General features: G+C 39.3%; 1 protein-coding gene across 7 annotated transcripts in view; it reads right to left on the bottom strand.

Moving 5' to 3' along the window:
• The window catches only part of RUNX1 (RUNX family transcription factor 1), a 222914-nt gene that overhangs the window by 109079 nt on the left and 93305 nt on the right, over positions 1 to 20530 (bottom strand). For 2 of the 7 annotated variants that reach the window (XM_075132914.1, XM_075132924.1), the window contains exon 1: positions 7765 to 7833. The exons of 4 other annotated variants lie outside the window; for them this stretch is intronic. In XM_075132914.1, the coding sequence (XP_074989015.1) occupies positions 7765 to 7831 (67 nt within the window). In that variant the 5' untranslated portion in view covers positions 7832 to 7833. Of the gene's footprint in view, positions 1 to 7764; positions 7834 to 17303; positions 17393 to 20530 lie in introns of those variants that run through there. One more of the 7 variants, XM_075132923.1, reaches the window with a different exon arrangement.

Below are 20530 nucleotides of genomic sequence, written 5' to 3'. Positions count from 1 at the left end.
GATTTAGATAATGGCATAAAAAGTGGCAAAGTGCAGCCACTGGGAGCTGAGAGTGGCCGTATCTGTGGACGCTCAGGTAAACAAAACGTCTCGCGACCCGCCAGGGGCTTGCCCTGAACAAGCCGCGAACCAAATTTGGGAACCCCTGTATTAGTAGAAGTGTTGTAAGCAAGATACTACAAGTAATTCTTCAACTCTACTCTGTGCTGATTAGGCCTCAACTGGACTATTGTGTCCAGTTCTGGGCACCATATTTCAGGAAAGATGTGGAGAAATTGGAGAAAGTCCAGAGAAGAGCAACGAAAATGATTAAAGGTCTAGAAAACATGACCTATGAGGGAATATTGAAAAAATTGGGTTTGTTTAGACTGGGGAAGAGAAGACTGAGAGGGGACATGATAGACAAAGGACAGAGTTTTCAGGTACGTAAAAGGTTGTTACAAAGAGGAGGGAGAAAAATTGTTCTTCTTAATCTCTGAGGATAGGACAAGAAGCAATGGGCTTAAATTGCAGCAAGGGCAGTTTAGGTTGGTCATTAGGAAAAACTTCCTAACTGTCAGAGTGGTTAAGCACTGGAATAAATTGCCTAGGGAGGTTGTGGAATCTCCATCATTGGAGATTTTTAAGGGCAGGTTGGACAAACACCTGTCAGGGATGGCCTAGATCATACTTAGTCCTGCCTTGAGTGCAGATGACTGGACTAGATGACCTCTCAAGGTCGCTTTCAGTTCTATGATTCTATGATTCTATAAAGTCCAGGACTGGGAGTGTGTTGGGATCACCCTGCCATATAACCAAGGCTGGTAAGAATCAAGGTGTTACTGGCAGGCTGCAGTTAAAGCAAAGACATCTGGGAGTGACCTGTATGCTGGTATCTGGTTGTGAGCAGTCCAGATTGGAGGCTAAACACAAGACATTTCAAGGCACCCCAGATTACAGGGCAGGGGTGACACAGCACCCCTCCCCTCACTGGTCTGGATTGTACTCCAGTATGTCACACTGACTCCACAAGTAGACAAAATGGGAGACTACTCACAGGGTAAGGCTATACTGAATGTGAGTATGGTAGTAGTTTCTGGCCACATACTTTTAATATACACATGGCAAGGAGATTTGCTGAACAAGTAAGAAGGAGTTCTGAGAATGTCCATTTCTTGTTCTTCTGTAGTGCATACCAGACCTCAGATAGTCAGGTGAAAAAAAGGTCCCTGACCCAGCAATTGAGTTGCATGTTATTCACATACCACTGCCTTGATGAACCAAACATTTATTCCTTCTAACATTCGTGGTGCACATCTAAAAATGACTCTATACAAAGAAGGCATTTTGCCTCTGAGCTGTTAAGGGACCATGCTTGGGATTTTCACCACAAGATCATTTGCCTGAATCAGAGATGGAGGAAGAAAGCCTAACTGAAATGCAAAGGCCTATCAACCACGATCATCACCACTAATGCATTTTCACAGCCACAGACGAAGCCGCAAGTTAATCTCATAAATTGTTTCTTTTCCACTTAACATTCCACCTGCAACTGATTGCTCAGTGTACCACTTAGATGCTCTAGGCTCTGATATATTGTTGCCAGTCTTATTATAGCCTTTCCCCCACTATGGAACAGCTTTAGTATATAATCTAGTTTACGGTAATGTATATGCAACAGGATTAAGAATAGACTTGAAGAAAGACGTCATTTCAAATAATCAAGATACAGACTTTAATGTTATAATAATTAGAAAATATTTGATTATAAATATTTTACATACATATGTAAGATGAATTCCAGTTAAATGCTGATTTGTTTAATCCAAGAAATTAACATAATTTTAATATATCAATATGTCACCTTCTTCTGGAATTCATCTTGTAAGATTTGTTTGCAATGCTGGTATGAGTGTGTACACGTTAGAGTCTAGAGAGGGGTAAGGCTGTTAGGTCATTTAGTCCATCTCCTTGCCAGTATAAGAATGTTCATTATTGTGTTTTTTCTGGTTTAGCTGTTTTTTGTTTTGTTTTGTTTGAAATATGGCTGTGGATTTTTGCTATGTGTTTGTACAGCATCTAGCACAATGGGGTTCATGACTGGGGCTCCTAAGTATGGCCACTAACAAATAACAACAATAAAAGGGATTTACAGGCAGGATTTGCTATATGTATGTGTATGCACACTGTGACAGGGTGCTGGGCAAAGGGTTGCAGATTCAGCCCTCTGTGAGCCCCGCTCCTCATTAGGGGAACAAATTAGGATGGGCTGGAGGTAACTTGGCCCTCATTGGGGAGGTGGAGACAACTGCTACCTAATTAGCCCAGGGCTGCATAAAAGCCACAGGGAAAGGAAGCCAGGGGAGAGCAGAAGAAAAGGAAAAAGGGGAGGGAATGGAAGCAGGGAGGTAGCTCTCCACTCCCTCCTGCCTGCAGATGGTGAAGAGTAACTTGTACATGGTGAAATGGTGGTGGGAACAAGCCTGAGAATAAAGTGTACCAGTGGTTACTAAACACTGGGTCTCCAAGTGACTTTATCAACCCAACAGGGATAGGAGCCAAGAGGGCCCTGCCACACCCTGCTACACACACTCACACTTTTATGTACAACACAGCCACAATCTTTTAAGAGCTCATGTTGTTAATTATATTTCACTAGTGATTGTACATAACTGCCTTTATTTGCTAGCTGTGTATTTATTTGTTTTTAGTGAATCTGAAGTCAGTTGGCCAGATCCACAGCTGGCATAATTCAGCATTGCTCCATTGATATCAACATTGATCAATTGGCAGCTGAGAATCTGTATTTAAAAAGAACTCTTTTACTGGGTCTTTTCACCTTTGGAAATTACAAGCATTGTAAGATACAAGTTACTTTACCAAAAATTCGAACACAATTGCCTCCACAGTAGCATGAGTGAATAGAGGGAGGTTTGCAAAGCAATGGATATCCTGCATATCAAAACAATAAAGTATAATAATAGAAAAGATGCAGATAAGGGCCTGATTCTGCATTCCTCATGCAACTGATTCTCCCACTGAAACAAATGTATACCCAGGCAATGCCGAATTCAGGCCTTTCATGATGCTTTTTATGGCATGGAATCTTTTCCTAATCCTTATGTTTGTTAAAGTGTCTAATGATAGGAGCTTATTCTTCCCCATATTATTTACATTTTTTATTTTTCATAATCTTCTCTTTTTCAAATGGTACTCAGCTTCCAATAGTATTCTTACAGTGTAACTAACTCACTTGAATAGCTTTATTTGACATTTCATTAGCTATTATTCAATTATTTTTTGGGCTGACATGTGCAGGCATCTGCAGAACTTTCTATGTCGGTGGGCTATGGCTACATGAGGACTCTTTTATCAAGCAGTGATAGGAAATACTGGTCTCCACCACCACAAAAAAGCTAGGGGAATTTTAAACAGGTCTGGATATCCAGAACCATGACCCTAATGAGTAATTCATTCTGGAGACAGATTCATTTTTATTTAACCCTCCTCCCCCAAAATGCCTATTTTTATTGCTATAGGGAGAAAAGTTTTTGAGCCTTAAGAATCAGGACAGAAGACGCTAAACAAATTGTGGCAATTCCCTTTGGCTCTCCATGACCTAACACTCTCTCCCTTTCCAACTCCAACTCCTATGAAAGAAAAAAGACTCAATCCTCAACTGATGTAAATCAATACAGCTCCATTCACTCCAGCCAAGGATTGGGGCCAGAGATGCATTTCTGACATTGGCTGATTATGAAGCCAAGATATGACCTTCTGAGGACACATTCAGTAAGGGATAGATGGAGCCCCAGTCATTTTGGATAAGAGCACAAATAGCAGAGATAACATTTTAAAATAATGCTACACTGACTGGCTCAGTAAACTGTTAGTGGGATAGGAGAGAAGTTGTTAGATTCATGGTTCAAGCCCAGGTCAATAGAGAACATTGACAGCTATTTGGTAGTTTGTGTGAAATCAGATGATGGGATCAGTTTATTTTCAGCTGGACAAGGTAGCCCCAAAATAGTAGCCTTAGCAGAATGGTCATAGACTGAACTGCTGTTTGACCTTCCAAGGTGGGGTTGAGGCATACTGGTAGGGCAAGAGCTTACATTGTTGCTGCCTATTCTGATAAATACAGGATTGCATCCTCCTAGACTATCAGGCACCTCAAAATACTAAATTCACTTCAAATATGCATGAATAAGGATACAATTTTAGCACAAAGGTCATGGAAATAGCAACTTTGAATAAAATCAGTGAAATCTTGGAAATGAAGTGAAATCACATTTGCTTAGGCCCCCAGATTGAGTGGTTTTAGTGACCTGATGCACATGGATGGGTATGGAGGGGAGGACCAGCCAAACCTGAGTTGCACCGAGACTCTGTATGCTAGGTCACAACATCCAGAGCCTCATGAGACAGGAGCCAACACTGCAGGGTGGGCTCGCTTTCCAGTGTCCCTCCTGCCTGCCCTGGCCTTATCTTTCAGCACCCCCACTATACTCCTGTGTATGCTGCTGTACCAAAAACTACATTATTTGGAGACCCTTCTGTGACTTATGTTTTTTTTCCTGCACCCCTTTCATGAAATTTACTAAAAATTGCCATGCAAAAATTGTAGCTTTAAAAACAAATAATCACAAAAAGAAAAAAGAAAAAGGAAAAAAAAAAGGATTACTTTGTTTTGATTGGAAACCATCAATATTTCTTCAGGACGCTTGTTTTTTAAAACACGTTTTTTCTTTATCCAGTTAGATTTCTATACCAGCTTCAATCTACAATAGATCTCCCGTGGAGGTCACAGCGAATCATAATAGACAAAACTGGACACTTCCTCTCAAGTCTCCCACATCTCATCTGTCCACGATTAGATCTGTACATGAGTGAAAGATGAGATATACTTCTCAGTGAGAGAGATGTGAAAATTATCCCCAGTTCTCTGAGGTAGCGGGATTCTGAGACACATGATGTGAGAATATAGTGGGTTAGACTGAGTTAATGCTGCCTTCTTATCCTTTCATGTAATTGCCACAGAAAATGAAGAAATCCAACAAGGATAATCAGTTTAGGTTTCCTAACTCAAGTGTACAATATTTTAAACAACCTTAACTATAAAATCTTATTTGGCCTGATTCTCTGATCCATTAACCCCAAGTGTAACTCCACAGTGATTTAGTAGAGATCTTCTTGATTTACACCAGTGCAAGTCAGAGGAAAATTGAGTCATTTGAGTTTAGTTGTGTTAAAATAAAAAATCTGCAAAGTTTCAAAAGATTAGTTACAAATCAACTCTCAAATAGCTATTAAAAGTATAGAACATTGATAAGCATGAACAAATCTGTATAGAGTAGCAAAACATAGTGAATTGTACGCCGACTATCTTAATATTAGCCACTCCATAAGCTACATTTATTTAAAAGGGAATTTACTGTATACTCAGGCAAATATCTTAGCAAGTTTGGTTTGGGAGCATATCTGTTTACAGCCTTTCATTAGCAGATGTGTTGTATGATACCAGGGACACAATGGGTTATCTATACATTGCCAAGTTTATTTTGAGCACAATGCTACACTGTAATCTGTTTTTCCCTTCAGTACTTATGCAGGATTATGAAATTACGCATTAAAAGTGCTTTAGCCCTGTTCTATGTTAGGCAATATTCAAGCCTTTCTTAGCCAATGTGTATTTTGTTTGCATGGTTTTTAAATGGGAATTATAAAACTGGGAGTGTCCAGAGGAAGAATGATCACTGCTAAATTGAACCTAAACATAACTATGTCAAACAACTTTATCTCCTCATGTGATTTATGCACTAAACAAAGCATTTCTCATACGGTCCACTATTTATTTACAGAGTATCAAAAGGGATGTTTTTTCGATCTACTGGACAGCAAGAATTACACCCATCACCTGAAAACTAAATCTAAAATACAGCAGATCTTTCCAACTTTTATAATTTTATTAAAGCTGAATTGGTTTGCAGTACTTATATAGTGCATACACACCAGCCACAGTTTATGGTGTTGCCTCCTAATCACTTCCCTCCCATCACCTCATAAATCACTCCTTAGACCATGCTGCTGGAGAAAGGACTCTCTTGAAGGACAACATGCTGCTGCTTTAGAAAGCAAAAAATATTCTTCAGATGTTCCAAACTACTTCAGACGTAGGGTATGTTTATCACTTACACTATGCCCTGAAAGAAACATTGGGATGGTGTCTCATTTTCTTGGCTGAATGCTATTTTTGAATAAGCGTACCAAACATCACATTTTCGGTCATTATTTTTTGTCTTTCTCCTCAGTACATGCAGAACAATGCTACTGGGAGAAAAAAAAAACTGGAATAGCAACTCTTACAGACTGAACTGATATATGGCTTATAATTTTACAGCCATATGCCACGTATTATGTCTTAAAGCCCATATGGAAAATTAGCCTGGTTGAACTCTGTTCAGTATGTACATGTTATCACCAAATGATTAGACAATACCTCCAAAACACTGTATAATGGAAACAAGGAGCATACCCCTCTCTTGACAGAACAATAGTATATGTTGACTTCAGCACAGAATTTGGCCCAGAATCTCTGATTTAGAACCAATGGGATTAGGACTTCAAAAGGGCAGCACTGGGTAGATATCAGAACATAATGTATTCCCTTGTTTAGTTTAAATATAACCTTTATAACGTTAACAGTAAACAGCTGAGAATCACACCATGCCAACTGGTTGAAACAAAAATCGATAGGAGGAAAGTGAAGGAATATTGTAAAATGGGAATTAAAAATAATAGATGTGACAAAATTATTCTAGAATTCCTAACCCTCATTCTGGCCTTCTATCCTTGTTCAGTATGGTTTTGAATAGAACAATAACTAGCCATATTAATAATCATACTCGGGTCATATTACGCAACCCAGGTCCCTTTTGCATCACGATACTGTATTGTATAGCTATGGATATAATTAGTGGAAAGGGTCAGCTAAGAACAGTGATAATATCAGGATGATGTAAAAGAAAACAAAATCTGAATTTTGTCAAATATATGAAAGACCGAACATATTGTATTTCATTCTGGCAAATGATTCATTTGAAAAGCACCATAAATAACATTCTCAGCCTATGTAGAACTACAACAGAATTGACCTAAGTGGAACCTACTGAACTGACCAATGTATCATTCAAGCTCAAGTTATTTTGTCAAATGATATTTTTCTCTTTAGCTTTGATATGAAACAAAAACTCTTTTTTATTTCATTAATATTTTTTGAAGGATTTAAAGATATAATATATGGGCCAGACCTCCAGCTAGTGTAAATCAGCATAGCCAGTCGGCATAGCTCCACAGATTTTAATACACATTTATTGACAATTCCCATTTACACTAGTTATCCCGTATGATAACATTGCTTTTCTGAAGTAGCTAAAATGCCAAAAAGCAAGTACTGCCTAATAGACTTAATCCTACCCCTAAAGTCAGTAGCAAAATTCTCACTGACTTTGATGAAACCCAAATCCACAGTGCTATAACAAAAATTACCTTTAAATTTCTTCAGAGGAAACACTTAATTCATTTTTGAAAATCTTACAACATATTTAACAGTCTAGTGAAAGCCAATGTATATACACTAATGTATTTGCTTTGTTTGCTCCAGTAGAAATCATATACTTTTAAGCTCCTTCCCATCAAATAGTTTCCATGTTTACACAGTAGTAGAGATCTCCATGATAACACACCAACAAAAACTTTTGAATAGAAAGATAAATAAACCTTTACCAAAGATACCAGTGGTTGCTCTGTTTCTCCTCATCAGGTACATGGCCCAGGATAGAGGAGATGACATGCCAAACTGTCCACGGTTCATGTTTAAGTTTAATATGATAACCAAGAAGTAGCCAGACTCTCTGCAAAAGACCAGGAAAAACTAAACAAGACCAGAATGGAGCTCTTCCTTTTCACTTCACTCTTTTTCTGCCCTAGAGATCATTATTTAACACAAGCAAATTGAAAAATGACATGCAGTCATGCTTAATATGTTTTTTTTTCTTTTCACTAACCAAACTCACAAGAGACTTCACTTCTTTTTTTTTGCCTCAGGCACTTATAGACTTGAAATTTTCATTTAGCTACTCATATGATTTCCCCCCCTACCCAATTAGAGTGGAAATGGATGAAGATTTACAGTTTACAGGTTTGCTGCTGGAAATGAGGTTGTAACTGTTTGATGGAATATTTTGTTGTTGTTTTTGCTGATAAATTTTCTTCAGGATACTAGTATCTATTACCAGTAGATAGAGTAATAAATACATAAAGAATAATAATTAATAACTATAATTATTTTTATATAGTGTTTTCATACTCAAAGCACTTTTACAGTCATGAACACCATACAGTGGTACCATAATAGTGCTTTTATTTACAAAGAGAAGATTATTTCAGGGACTATATTGTGCAAGTTATGGCCAAACCCTGCTCAGTCTATTCATGGGAATAATCCTATTGAAGTCACTGGGACAAGTACTTGTATGAGTGAGGAGAGAAGGATTTGGCCATTTCTTTGTGCTGATAATTGTAAAACAGCACAAGAACAAAAGTTAGCCGATACCCGTGTAGCTTGCAACTGTACTAACAGACAAAGTTATACACTTTACTACTGTAGAATGTAGAAGCATATAATTCTTCATAGGAGCATATGAATTAACATGAGAGACTTAAAAAAAATAACATCTGTTCTGTCACTATGAAATTCAGTGACTTCACAGAGTAGAGCTTAAGTGCTCATGAAAATGTGTATTTGTGAATATTTTGAAAACGTTAAACCAGATTCACCAGTACATTCTGCTTCTTTTGCAAGCTGGATTTAACACTGCTTTGTGTCACTGAAGTGGAGCAAGGAGGCAGAGCATAGCAGTGAATCTGGCCTATTGACTTCACAATGTGAATTTATATTGCACTGTATTTAGGGTAAAGCATTTTTGGAATGACACAGACAATGAGTGTATAGGCCAGGGTAGCAATCATGAACTCAACAGCTCATATAATGGTTAACATTTGATTTTTATTTTTTTTTAAAGAAAGGGAATTTGACTAGAAAGCTAAAAATATTTCCTATTTGTCTTCACTTAATCTTTTGTGCCCCATTTCTCCATCTGTAAAATGGGGAGATAATTATATACTGTAGCAACAAGGAGGATATAAGTATCTAGATAAGCAATGGTAAATTACACCTGGAAAATTTCAGAGATAGGCAGAGAGGACATTGCTTTAGGGTACAGTAAAACAGAACTTCACCAAGAGCAGGCCCTTAGGGCCAGATCCAAAACCACTGAAATCAAAGGGAGGCTTTTAATTAACTTCAGTGGGCTTTGGATCAGGCCCTTAATGATAACCATACAGAAGCCCACCTTTGTACTGCACTGCTGACTGGGTAGCAGCACACATTCTGCTATATAAACATTTCTAAAGACTTCTCTTTTTTTAGGAAGTGTATATGATCATTTTATCATATCAGGATTTAGGGTATTTTATTTTTTTAACAGCATGGAGAAAGTAACAGCTCATGTACTGAATTTTGAGTTTCAAAATATTGGCTCAATCCTTGCCACCATTCAGTGTGTGGTGCCTTACTGAAGTCTATTGGCCAGTATGTGTGTATGGATGGAGGGAAGCATTAGGCCCTTAGATTTATTATGGCTATGTCACTTACCAAAATTCATATTTAAAGTCGAAGCCACTGTGGCGTTTTTATATATGATATAAAATAAGAAAGCTTCTTTGCAGCTGTAATTTGACATGAAATCTCAGCTGACACATTTTGTGACCAATGCCCTGATCCAACAAACACCTACTTTTAAATTAAGTTTATTTTTTTAAACTCCTGTTACATATCAGGAATAGCACCATAGCTACCACAAAAGATGCATCAAATTTTAAATTTATGGCTGGCTAAACCTGATGTAGAGATTTGTGTAGTAGCTGTTTGTCTTTTGATCTCATACTGACCAGAAAAACAAGAAGCATTATTATTTTTCTTCTTTATTTTCACAGTCTGTCTTAGGTAACAGAAAAGAGATCTTTACAAGCACTGCACCTAATTTCCCCAGGAAAAAAATGGAGAAGGGGAAAAAAATGACATGAAATGCTACAGCACAACCTTTACCATCCTAGTCATTGTTGCACAAGCTTGTGTTGTAACATTATTCAACTGTAACAGAAGGCCTGGGAGGGACCTCAAGCAAATGTTTCATCAACTGCACAGCAAGATGTTTCCTGGGTTTTGCAGACAGTGGTTCAGTGAAGGTACAATAATCTCTGTTGCCGACCAGATAAAGCACCCCTGCTAGCCACTATCTTCAAATGCTAACGATATGGATAACATTCTTTCTTTCCGTGCCATTGGCTCCGAGCTTTCGCAATTTACAGATCTTTATTACTAGATTCCTTCATTCATGTTTATCAGACAGTTTTCATCTTCCTTTTCCTAATGCTTGGTACCTCTCTATCAGAGTTTGAGCATCTTGTGTACATTTACATGAAGATAAGAAATGATGGGGCTGTATAATGGACACCTTTGTTGCCACCAGAATGCATAGACTTCTAGGGAAAATGGAGTTCAGATTGTTAATGGAGTTGGGGTTTTTGTTTGTTTTTAAATTTGTTATTATAATATTATGCTTTTGGTTGAGCCTGGTGATATAGTAAACTGAGTAGGATTTTAAAGACTTTGACTTCAATTTCCTTTTATTTTGTGGTTTCTGCTATGTAGAGGAAGCTTCCGATTCTTGCAAGAGAAAATTTTCACCCCCGTGAAATGTGCTGTGGCAGTCTTGGCAGTCTGATACATGAGAATGAGACCCCAGTTGTATTTTTATTGCCTCCGACATGCTCACAAGCCCAGAGGCCTCATCTCAGATGTCTTCTACAGAAATGTCTAGCACCAGAAAGTGGCAAGGGCAGAAGAGAGATGATAGTGGCATTCTTAATTCCTATATATGCACAGGAAAAATGTTTATGATGCTAATTCTAGACTCAGGCATATTTAAGGAACAAGTACAATAGGCTAAGACAGTCGTTTCAACACTTGGGACCTAAGTTTCAAAGGTGCCGTGTATCTGCAACTCTCATTGACTTCAGCTGGAGATGTGAGTGCTCGGCACTTCTGAAAATCCGGCCTTTGATAATGTTTTCATTGAAGATGGCATCACAATAAGCAAGGGCACGGCATGCAGTTTACAACTAGTCCACAATGGTTTTCACAAATTGTTTCCTAAAGCAAAAATATACATGCAAGTTTAAAATAAAAGGGAGTAATAGAGAGCAAGACTGTGCTATTTTATGGTGCTCCATTTGTGTGTGGATGAAAAGCAAGCACAAAACAGTGGTGGAGCCAGGTTTCCAATCTGACAGTGACATTAGCAATATATCCTCAAAGTTTTGATCTTAAAACTCAATCAGTTAACAAAAACTGGTACTCTCCAAAAGTCACACAGTACTTTAAGTGTTGTCTTAGATGTCTGTTCTCAAAGTTCAGAGTCACCCTAAATCTATTTATTTACTTGTAATGTTGATGTTTAGTCAAAAAAAGTGACTGGCTTCTGTATAGGAGTAACTGATGAAATTCTATGGCCTGTGCAGGAGCGGCTCTAACAATTTTGCCGCCCCAAGCAGTTGCCGCCGAATTGCCGCTGCGGGACACGGACTGCCGCCCCATTCTCAATGCCGCCCCAAGCACCTGCTTGGAAAGCTGGTGCCTGGAACCGGCCCTGGGCCTGTGTCGTTTAGGAGGTCAGAGTGAGGCTTTAATGGTCTCTTCCAGCCTTAAAATCTATTTAAAAAAAACAACAACTCCAGAAAGGTTATCCAAGATGGTATTGAGAGCCCTACTTTCTGGTAAAGAGTATTTTTAGGTTTCTCTGAACTGAGCTAAGTGAATTACATATTTTGAAATATAATTCCAACAAAAAGAGAGGCAGGTAAAATAAATAAAATAAAACAGGACATATTACATATCCTGTTTTCAACGTATAGCACCATCTTTAGCTGGCTTTGAAGCACTGAATCCTTTTTGCAGAGTGTTTAGCAACTCTTCCTTGAAGCAGGTTATTTTTCTATATGCTAGATGTCTCACACATTCTCTGGTGATTCTGACAGGATTGGTAAAGTGCAGTCGAGGGCGGGATTCCCTAACAAATACATAGAGCTACTGTGTAAAATCCAAAAGACAATGACTTCTTTGTTGGGATGTTTGCACAGGCTTCCACTGTGCAAAAACTTGGCATACTCTTCTAAGAGGCCACACCTTGAGAGACAGTTTGAGTTGCAGCTGTTTCATTTTATTTACTTTTTGGCGTCTTACTAAATATTTAAAAGTTATCAAAAGCTAATATTTTGGCAGGCTCTTTTTTTCCCATTAGTGCCTTCTTTAAAAATAGTCTACGTTGTAAAGTTGTTACTGTCAGAAAAATACCCAGTATTTCAAGTCTGTACTCACACATTTATTGCATTTCCTGCTAAGAACAACAGTCTGGAGCGATGGCTATGCCTGAACAGCCCAAAACGCTGCAGTTTAAATATGAAATATCATCATTTAAGCTATAGCACGAAAGACAGCTTCATGTGTAGAACCTACGTATCATTCATTTATTTATTTCCTTTTTACTTCCCGTTCTTGCCTTCATGGCTTCTGCAGACCATTGCTGCAGATCTGCCCAGAAGCAGGAAAATACTGCTTCAAGTGCACACATCAGCCAGGAGGGGGAGCTCCTTAATGACCAGCCAGGCCAGCAATCCCCAAATCAGCTAGCTGTATCCACTGCCAAGTGACAACTCACTCTTCATCTCAGAGCATCTGGCCAACCTCTACATCTCTTCTTTGATGTCTGCAGACACAGAGCTCTAGACTGACAAGTTGTTTCCATCTATCCTCAGCTAACAACTATTACCACAAGAGAACTGCTTTGCAATAATATACAAGTGGTAAGTACACATGTGTAAACACACACACACACACACACACACACACACACACACACTTTTCTCAAGCCAAGCTTAAATTCAGTACACATGATTTTCTGCTTATATCAGACGAACTTAGCTTGTAATCACTGAGGTACCAAAAGACTGAGATAGGGTCAAAATCTCTGCTGGCACAGCTCCAATGATTTTACTGGTGTTATGCCAGCAGAGAACTTGGCCCGTAGACTCAGAACTGTCTCCTGAACTGGTTTAAAATAAAGGTAGCACTGATGTGCCTATGGAAACCTCAACATGGTCAAATGTGGAGGCTGCAACTTTATTACCATCTAATATCAAACCAGGGCAAATCACCCAGCAGGGGTGTTCCTGTACGGATTTCAACTGACACCAATGGCCCTAGGCACCCTCAACCTGACGGGGAGTATGAAGGACATGCCCCCTGTACACCCTTAGGTCAGGCAAGAGATCCTGACTGGAAGCCAGAGTCCCAACCTTCTCCATGCCAGAGGTAGAAGAGATGAGATAAGAGAAGCTACAAGCTGCACCAGACATCAAGGCCATGCCACTATTGGGTTTTAGAGTCCTTCACTGGTCCCTTTCAAACCCACCAACTGCACTGGAAATCACCAAAGTTAGGACAATTATAATTTAACCCCTCAAACCCAGAGCTTCTGGATGTAGAGTGCAAGGTGAAAAAAACTCACACAGCCACTCACCAGTTTTGCCCTACAGGAAAAATTCCCTTCCAGACCCCCAAACTGGGAACCAGCCTAACTTCCAGCATTGTACAGATTTAGCAACGTTTTGAAAGATGGAAAGGGTGGGGCTGAAACAACAGCTTCCCCACCCAGGAAGAAAACTGTACACTCTCTCACACACACACCCCACACCATATGGGAGCCAATCATTTGGTCCCACACCACCCCTACTGCCCAATGGCTGCAGTGTTAGGCTGGATAAGACCCAGAGCCTGGACTTGGATGCAACATGTAACCCCTCCTGTCCCCGCATGCTATGCCACACAAGGAAGGAGGAGGTGGGAAGAAGAACCATCTGCATGTGCCTGAGGTGAAGAAATGGAGAGGGCATGTGGGCTATTTGCCTCAGTTGTTCCATCTGAGATCCTGCCCCAACGGTACCTTCACAGGCCCCAGCTCCACCAAAGCTCCCTCTTGGCTAACAGGTCAAGTATTTTAAAAGAGAGCATACTGGTTATTTTAGAACCTTAGCCTGCTTGTTTCCTCAAACTGAAAATGTAATGAGGGGCCACATCACACGGAGCAGCCTGATAGATTTTGGATAGAAAATATCTTGTAATCAGAGAGGGATGACAGGTGTGTCATCTGCCTCTCAACAACGCCCCTCCCTGGCTCGCTGTGAGGGCTGAACAGAGAGAGTCACAGTCGAACTTTTATTAGATAAACCAATTTTTAAAAGAAAACAAAACTACATAACAGGTAAACAAGGGAGAGAAGAAGTCATGGGATATGAGAGCAAAGGTAGCAACTGCCATATTCCAGTGAAATGTCTTGAAATTTGACTTACATTTATAAGGCTTTATTCTGGCTTTTACATTAAGGGCCTGCATTGGAGAAGAGGGAGGCTGTTCCATCTCAGCACCAGTCTCTAGGGGCATTCTGGCTGGCTCAGCCTGTATTCCTCTGGGAGCCCATGCCAGTGAGTGAGTTGAAAGGGGGAATGCATACTCCCTTCTTTGCTGGTCCTACTCCACTGACAGGTGTGGCAGAGGTAGAGCCATGCTACCGACATTCTCCCCAATCCCACATGCTATGGAGCGTCTAGTTCTCATTAAAGAGGATCCGGCCAGGTCATGAGATTGCAGAGGAATTCAGACTACCCAGAGTGTAATTGCCTTTATGTGCTTTACACTGCAAGTCCTTGTTCTGTGAAAAAGATTTCCCACCACAATCAAAAACAAAATCCCATCCCTCTCAATCCTAATCCCTCTTCCCCCCCAAAACCTGCAATCTACCTAAATAGGGTCCCTTACAGCCAGGGAAGGGAGAAGAACAGAAGGCTTCTTGAAGTCCACTTGGGACCTTGCCATGCATCCCTGGTTTATCTACAAGAACCTATGACAGGAGGAGCACAAGAACCTAGACTGAGGATGCCCCTTGTGAAGTTCTGTTAGGGGATGAAGGAGTGCTTGTGCCCTCCTCACATAGCCTGGATCTCCAAAGACTCAGAGAACAGTCTTCATGTTTATTCTCGCTGGGAGACTCTCTTGTTGCTACGGAAGGGAGTCTGCTATCCAAACTTTCTAATTCCTTTAGCAGCTGCCTTTGCCTGGCAATCCAGCATTTTCACAATTTTGTACCCTCCACCACTCTTTCTACCCCTGTAGCCTATTCAATAATGTTGATTAGGCTTCAGGGCAGAAGCAGCATTTTGCACTTTCTTCTAGGGCAGGATTTCAGTTTGGGAGAAAGCTCAATCTTGCTTTCTTTAATAATTCAAATGGCAGTATTGTGTGGATACTCTTAACTGCTACTTAAAAGTAATTAATTGATTTTCTGACATATCAGTTAACAATGTATTGCACTGACATGAAGTTGTGATTTTGCTGTTGATTGGGCTAGATGACTAGATGCATCATACTCAGTTCAGGAGTTTAGTTTAGAAGACTCTAAAAATATTCAGCTATAAAAGGAAAGGCATTTTACAAGTAGTGTTGTCTAAAACTTGAACCCATATGCAACTTTAACTGCTGTCAAATGAAAGTATTGCATTGTTATTGCAGTGGACTGGTAGTATTTAAATTTAGAACATCCAGTACGTATGAAAACACACACACTGAATTTAAACAAGAATGATATCTACAGATGTGTTTTCTGTATCACACCCCCGCCCCCCCCCCCGCACTGAGAGAAGTCACTGAAGTTTCTACATTGTTTATAATAAGCCTAGTACCCCATTTGAAACTCCTAAATGCTGAGGACATATACGGATGAGTCTGAAACACCAGCAGAAAGAAGGAAGACAAAGAGATAAATCCTGGGGTCAGGAGATGGGCTACATAGCCTTTCATCTCTATTGCAGGTCATCACTTCCAATCAACTCTAAGTTAGCAGTGATTAGAAACTGTGCTTATCTCTATAAATATGTGCAGCAGTCACAGGGATAAATAAATTGTATGAGCCAAGGCCAACCTTTTCAAACCTGGTGTGTAAAATTAGGCACTTAAACTAAAAGAGATCTGATTTTCTGCACCTTTAGCGCCCCTTGACTTCAATGGGATTTTTTTCACTCGCTGAAAATCAGGTCCCTGTTACTTAGCTACCTAATCATGGATTCAGAAGTTTACCTTAAGGTATTCAGGTTTGAAAATTTTGGCCTGAATACACAGTGGAGAAGATCCTATCAGAAATATTTTCACTTGTTAGGGATGATGTGACATTAAGAACATAAGAACAACCATACTGGGTCAGACCAAAGATACATCTAGCCCAGTATCCTGTCTTCCAACAGTGGCCAATGCCAGGTGCTCCAGAGGGAATGAACAGAACAGGTCATCATCAAGTGATCCATCCCCGTCGCCCATTCCCAGCTTCTGGCAAACAGATGCTAAGGACATCATCCCTGCCCATCCTGGCTAATAGCCATTGATGGACCTATTCTCCATGAACCTATCTAGTTCTTTTTACCCATTTGTGGCTCTGCTTTGCTTCATCATGTGTAAATCATACAATCAAATGCCTAACTTTTAAAAATACTTCTCATAATACTTCACACTACTTAGTATAGATTTGCCATTATCTTCAAAGGGAGACCTATTCTCCATCTCTTGTCCCTGCTCACACAACAGCAACGGAACACAAAGGACCAACTCAAATTTGCCTCCAAATTTAGACTTTTACAAACATAAGCTCTTACTGACTATGTTATTCCTTTTCCATTTTTATTTCAAGAAAACCCTCCATTTTTGGATTTACTTGATGCTGCCACAGAATTTCCAGTTTGCCATAGGTTTTGCACTGCAATGCTACAAAGCCTGGGGCCTTGTGGTAGAACATAGATCCATTCGGTCACATAGTCCCTGGGTCCTGAGCCTATATAAAAAAAGTTCTTGACAGAACTTGAGTTGTTCATACATTCTTCGGGTTAAAATCTTCTCTTACAGTTTTAGTAAGTCATTCTTGTCAAGAAGATGCCAACAGCTTCCTGTGTTCCATCATATGCATAGAATGCATAGAACAGAGCTTAACATAGTGAAATATGAAATAGCTTAACATTCAGAATGATTTATTATCAGTCTTTTCAAATGTTTTCTTTTGGCTGCTAAAAAGCTTTGAATTACCAGACATTGTATCCTGACTTACTTAAACTTCAGAAGAATGGTAACAGGAGAACCAAGGCAGATTCAGTAATGCATATTCTGTGAGGTGTTTAGGTTAAGAATAGATGAGTTCTGAAAAAGAAGAGAGGCCATAAATAATTAACGTCCCTCTCTGTAGATGGGAGAAAAGTATCAAGATTTTGCTGAAGTCATTGATTGATTTTCTGACACAACACGTGAAAAGATGTGAAAGCAGCCACTTGGAGTGCAGTGTCAGATATGCGATCCATTGTTAAATGGAATTATGCATTTTAGTTACTAACACAGCTTGTGTTCCACTGATTGCACTATTATAAAGTACACATTAAACCTAGCAGAAATGAAAAAGTAGGGAAAATATAGGCCAAATTTACAGCTAGATGTTTGAATTAAAAAAAGAAACACAAACACAAAAACAAACAAACCCCAACAATCCAAAACAGAAAAGAGAAGTGTTGCTTTATAAACAAAGTACTGTTACATTGATGGAGAAACTGTATTCGCTTCTATTTACAAGCAGTTTGTTGCCTTGGATTCCTGATTTCATATATCACTGTCATTAATAGGAGATAGAACACTGAACTAATTAATTGGTCACTGATGAGCGCATCCTTTCATTTCTTCCTTTTTCAGTATAAATTCAGATATGAAAGGATCTCCATTATATGCAAACAGGTGAAAAAAATTCCCATGGAGTCAAACATTATCATGTACATCCCACAGCACACTGTGCCTTTTTTATATTATTCATGTCAATCTGAATTAGAGGTCAAATGAACAGAGCATAGGTACATCTGAGCTAACAGCAGTACTGAAGAGAAACGTGGACCTCTTAAGGCTACCATTTATTGTTCATTATGAAGTCTTCCTTATTCTACATTTCTTCACAGTCCTAGAATTAAGAAACTGTATATTACTAATGTATATGTAGGAAGGCACAACCCTGTGTGCTAAACATACATTCCCCCAAACCCAACATTTCGTATGGTGTAAAGGGAAGGTTTAGTTTGGTTGGTTGCCTTAACCAATCACTGATGGACTGATAGCAAAATGAAACTTACTAGTACATTTGATCTTTGGTATTTGGTCTGGTGTCTATATAGCTATTTCAAAGCAATCAGATGGTGCATAATGATAAGCCTACTTTACAAAATTTGAAGGAGGATGTAGGATCAAAAGGAAAAGGAGAAAAAGAAATGGATTGGCTGTGTACACAGATTTATACCGGTTAGGAGACTCCAAAATGAACGAGCTGAAGCCATTATATAACACATCAACACCCTTCTGAACTATATCAGGTTTAACATGTTTGAATTATTCCAGTTTAATCCCTGGCTTCCACTGAAAAGTTAGCATGAGTCTTCTGATAGTCTTTATTTTCTTGATATACTACTGACTATTAGTTATTACTTATTAACCAGTGCCAAGCTGTTAGTGCTATGCATGACACAAAATTAAGCCAGTCTCTGTCCTGAAGACCTTACAATCTAGCAGATTCTTTTATAGTACAGTGAAATTGTTAATTGAAAGTGTTGTGTGGGCGCCTCCCTTCCCACTCACAATCACACAATATCCTTGTGGTACCTGGTATCTACACAGTTACACACATAAAAAGGTAACATTAGGAAAACATTTAGGGCCTGATTCTTAATTACACTAAGGCCCCTCTGCTCTGCTCTAGGAACATAATGTGGCTTATATCCATGTTAAGGCCCTTGTACATTGTCAGAGTGATGTAAAAGGGCCTTAACATAAATGAAAATCTGACCCTTAATGTACTTTAATATGATTGAGCAGCGGCAAAACCAGAAAACCCAGCACTTTGTGAGCAGCCACCTTTCTTCAGACCAAGAACGAGGGTTCTATGACCACCAATGGTCCACAAAGCACAGCTTTGGAACTTTTGCAATAGAGAAAGAAATGGCATGCACTGGAAAGCCTAGAGGGAGAAATGATTTACAGTGTTTGGGGTATTTTAAAATGTTCATTCACTTCTCCTGGGCAACCCGAAGAAGAGAGTCTTTAGATGGGACATGAATGCCGAGCAGGTGGTGACTCAGTGAAGTGAGAGGTGGAAAAAGGTATGAAGACGGAAAGAAGAAAAGACAAGCAGGGCACTGAAGGCTGCTCTTGATTGCTGACAAAATGAACAGGCTAGGAGAAAGCATTAGTAGCAGAGTGACAATAAGGTCAACTGGTGAAATCCTGGCAAAGCTCCCATTGTCTTTAATAGGGCCAGGATTTCACCCAAGATATTTAAGTGTGTTGCAGTGGACAATGGGAAGCCAGTGAAGCAACTGAAAAAGGTGGAGATTACACAATCTGATAATATATTATTAAAATAACAGACACATCACATGTATATGAGAAGTATATGAGAAGAAAATACTCAGAAATTCTGTCTTTTTGCCATATCCTGTCATTTGTCTATATCGCAAACTCCTCTTGACCTCAGTCAGAATTCTGTAATGTCTGCTGAGTATTAGCATTACGTAGTCCTACTATTGCTCAGGTGACCAGGGCAAGGAAATGAGTTTATTTGTCTTCCCAGGACTTCCACATGCCATGCAGATTCCTGGTTTTTCCTCCTCTCAGAAGGGAGGCTAGTAGATAATATCACATGAACAGAATTTCTGTTAGTATTCCAGCATTCAGGTAGCAGCTGACTAACAACAGGAAATGCACATACACAAAATTGAAAAAAAAAGGTAAATAGTAAATGTTAAACTTGTTTGAAAGTCTGATTCTTGTTTAATTGGGCCAGTTCACCAACTGTACATAAAAGACAGCTGCAAAGTAATTAGCTAGTATCATATTACTTTAACTTTTAGCATCAGCATTATAAGTAAAGGGAAACAGATAAGAGACTTTCCAGTTAAATCTCATGGCTACTTTGTAGGATCTGTGTATAATTATTTTACAATAACACAAAGTATTGGGGGGCCCCAATCATACAAGCCCTCAAGCAAATAGTTCAGCTGATCTATTTGTGTAAGAAAGGATTTGCTGGACTGGACCTTTGGGCAGTTGTTGAATGGCACGCTTATCTAGAACACAGAGAGCCAATCATTTTTTAACAATTATGACAATAGATAAAAGCAAGACAGACTCTGATTTAAATGCCTGATAATAAAAGCTTACATTGAGAGATGGTCAATAAAAGCTTAGTAACAATAATAAAAATTTAGTCTCGACGCTACAAGAAAATGCATAAGATGTGAACATGGCATA

The sequence above is a fragment of the Caretta caretta genome, chromosome 1 (assembly GCF_965140235.1).
Source record: "Caretta caretta isolate rCarCar2 chromosome 1, rCarCar1.hap1, whole genome shotgun sequence".
NCBI classification, from domain to species: Eukaryota; Metazoa; Chordata; order Testudines; family Cheloniidae; genus Caretta; species Caretta caretta.
Note: the sequence above shows the minus strand (reverse complement) of the source record. Positions and strands in the feature narration are given on the sequence as shown.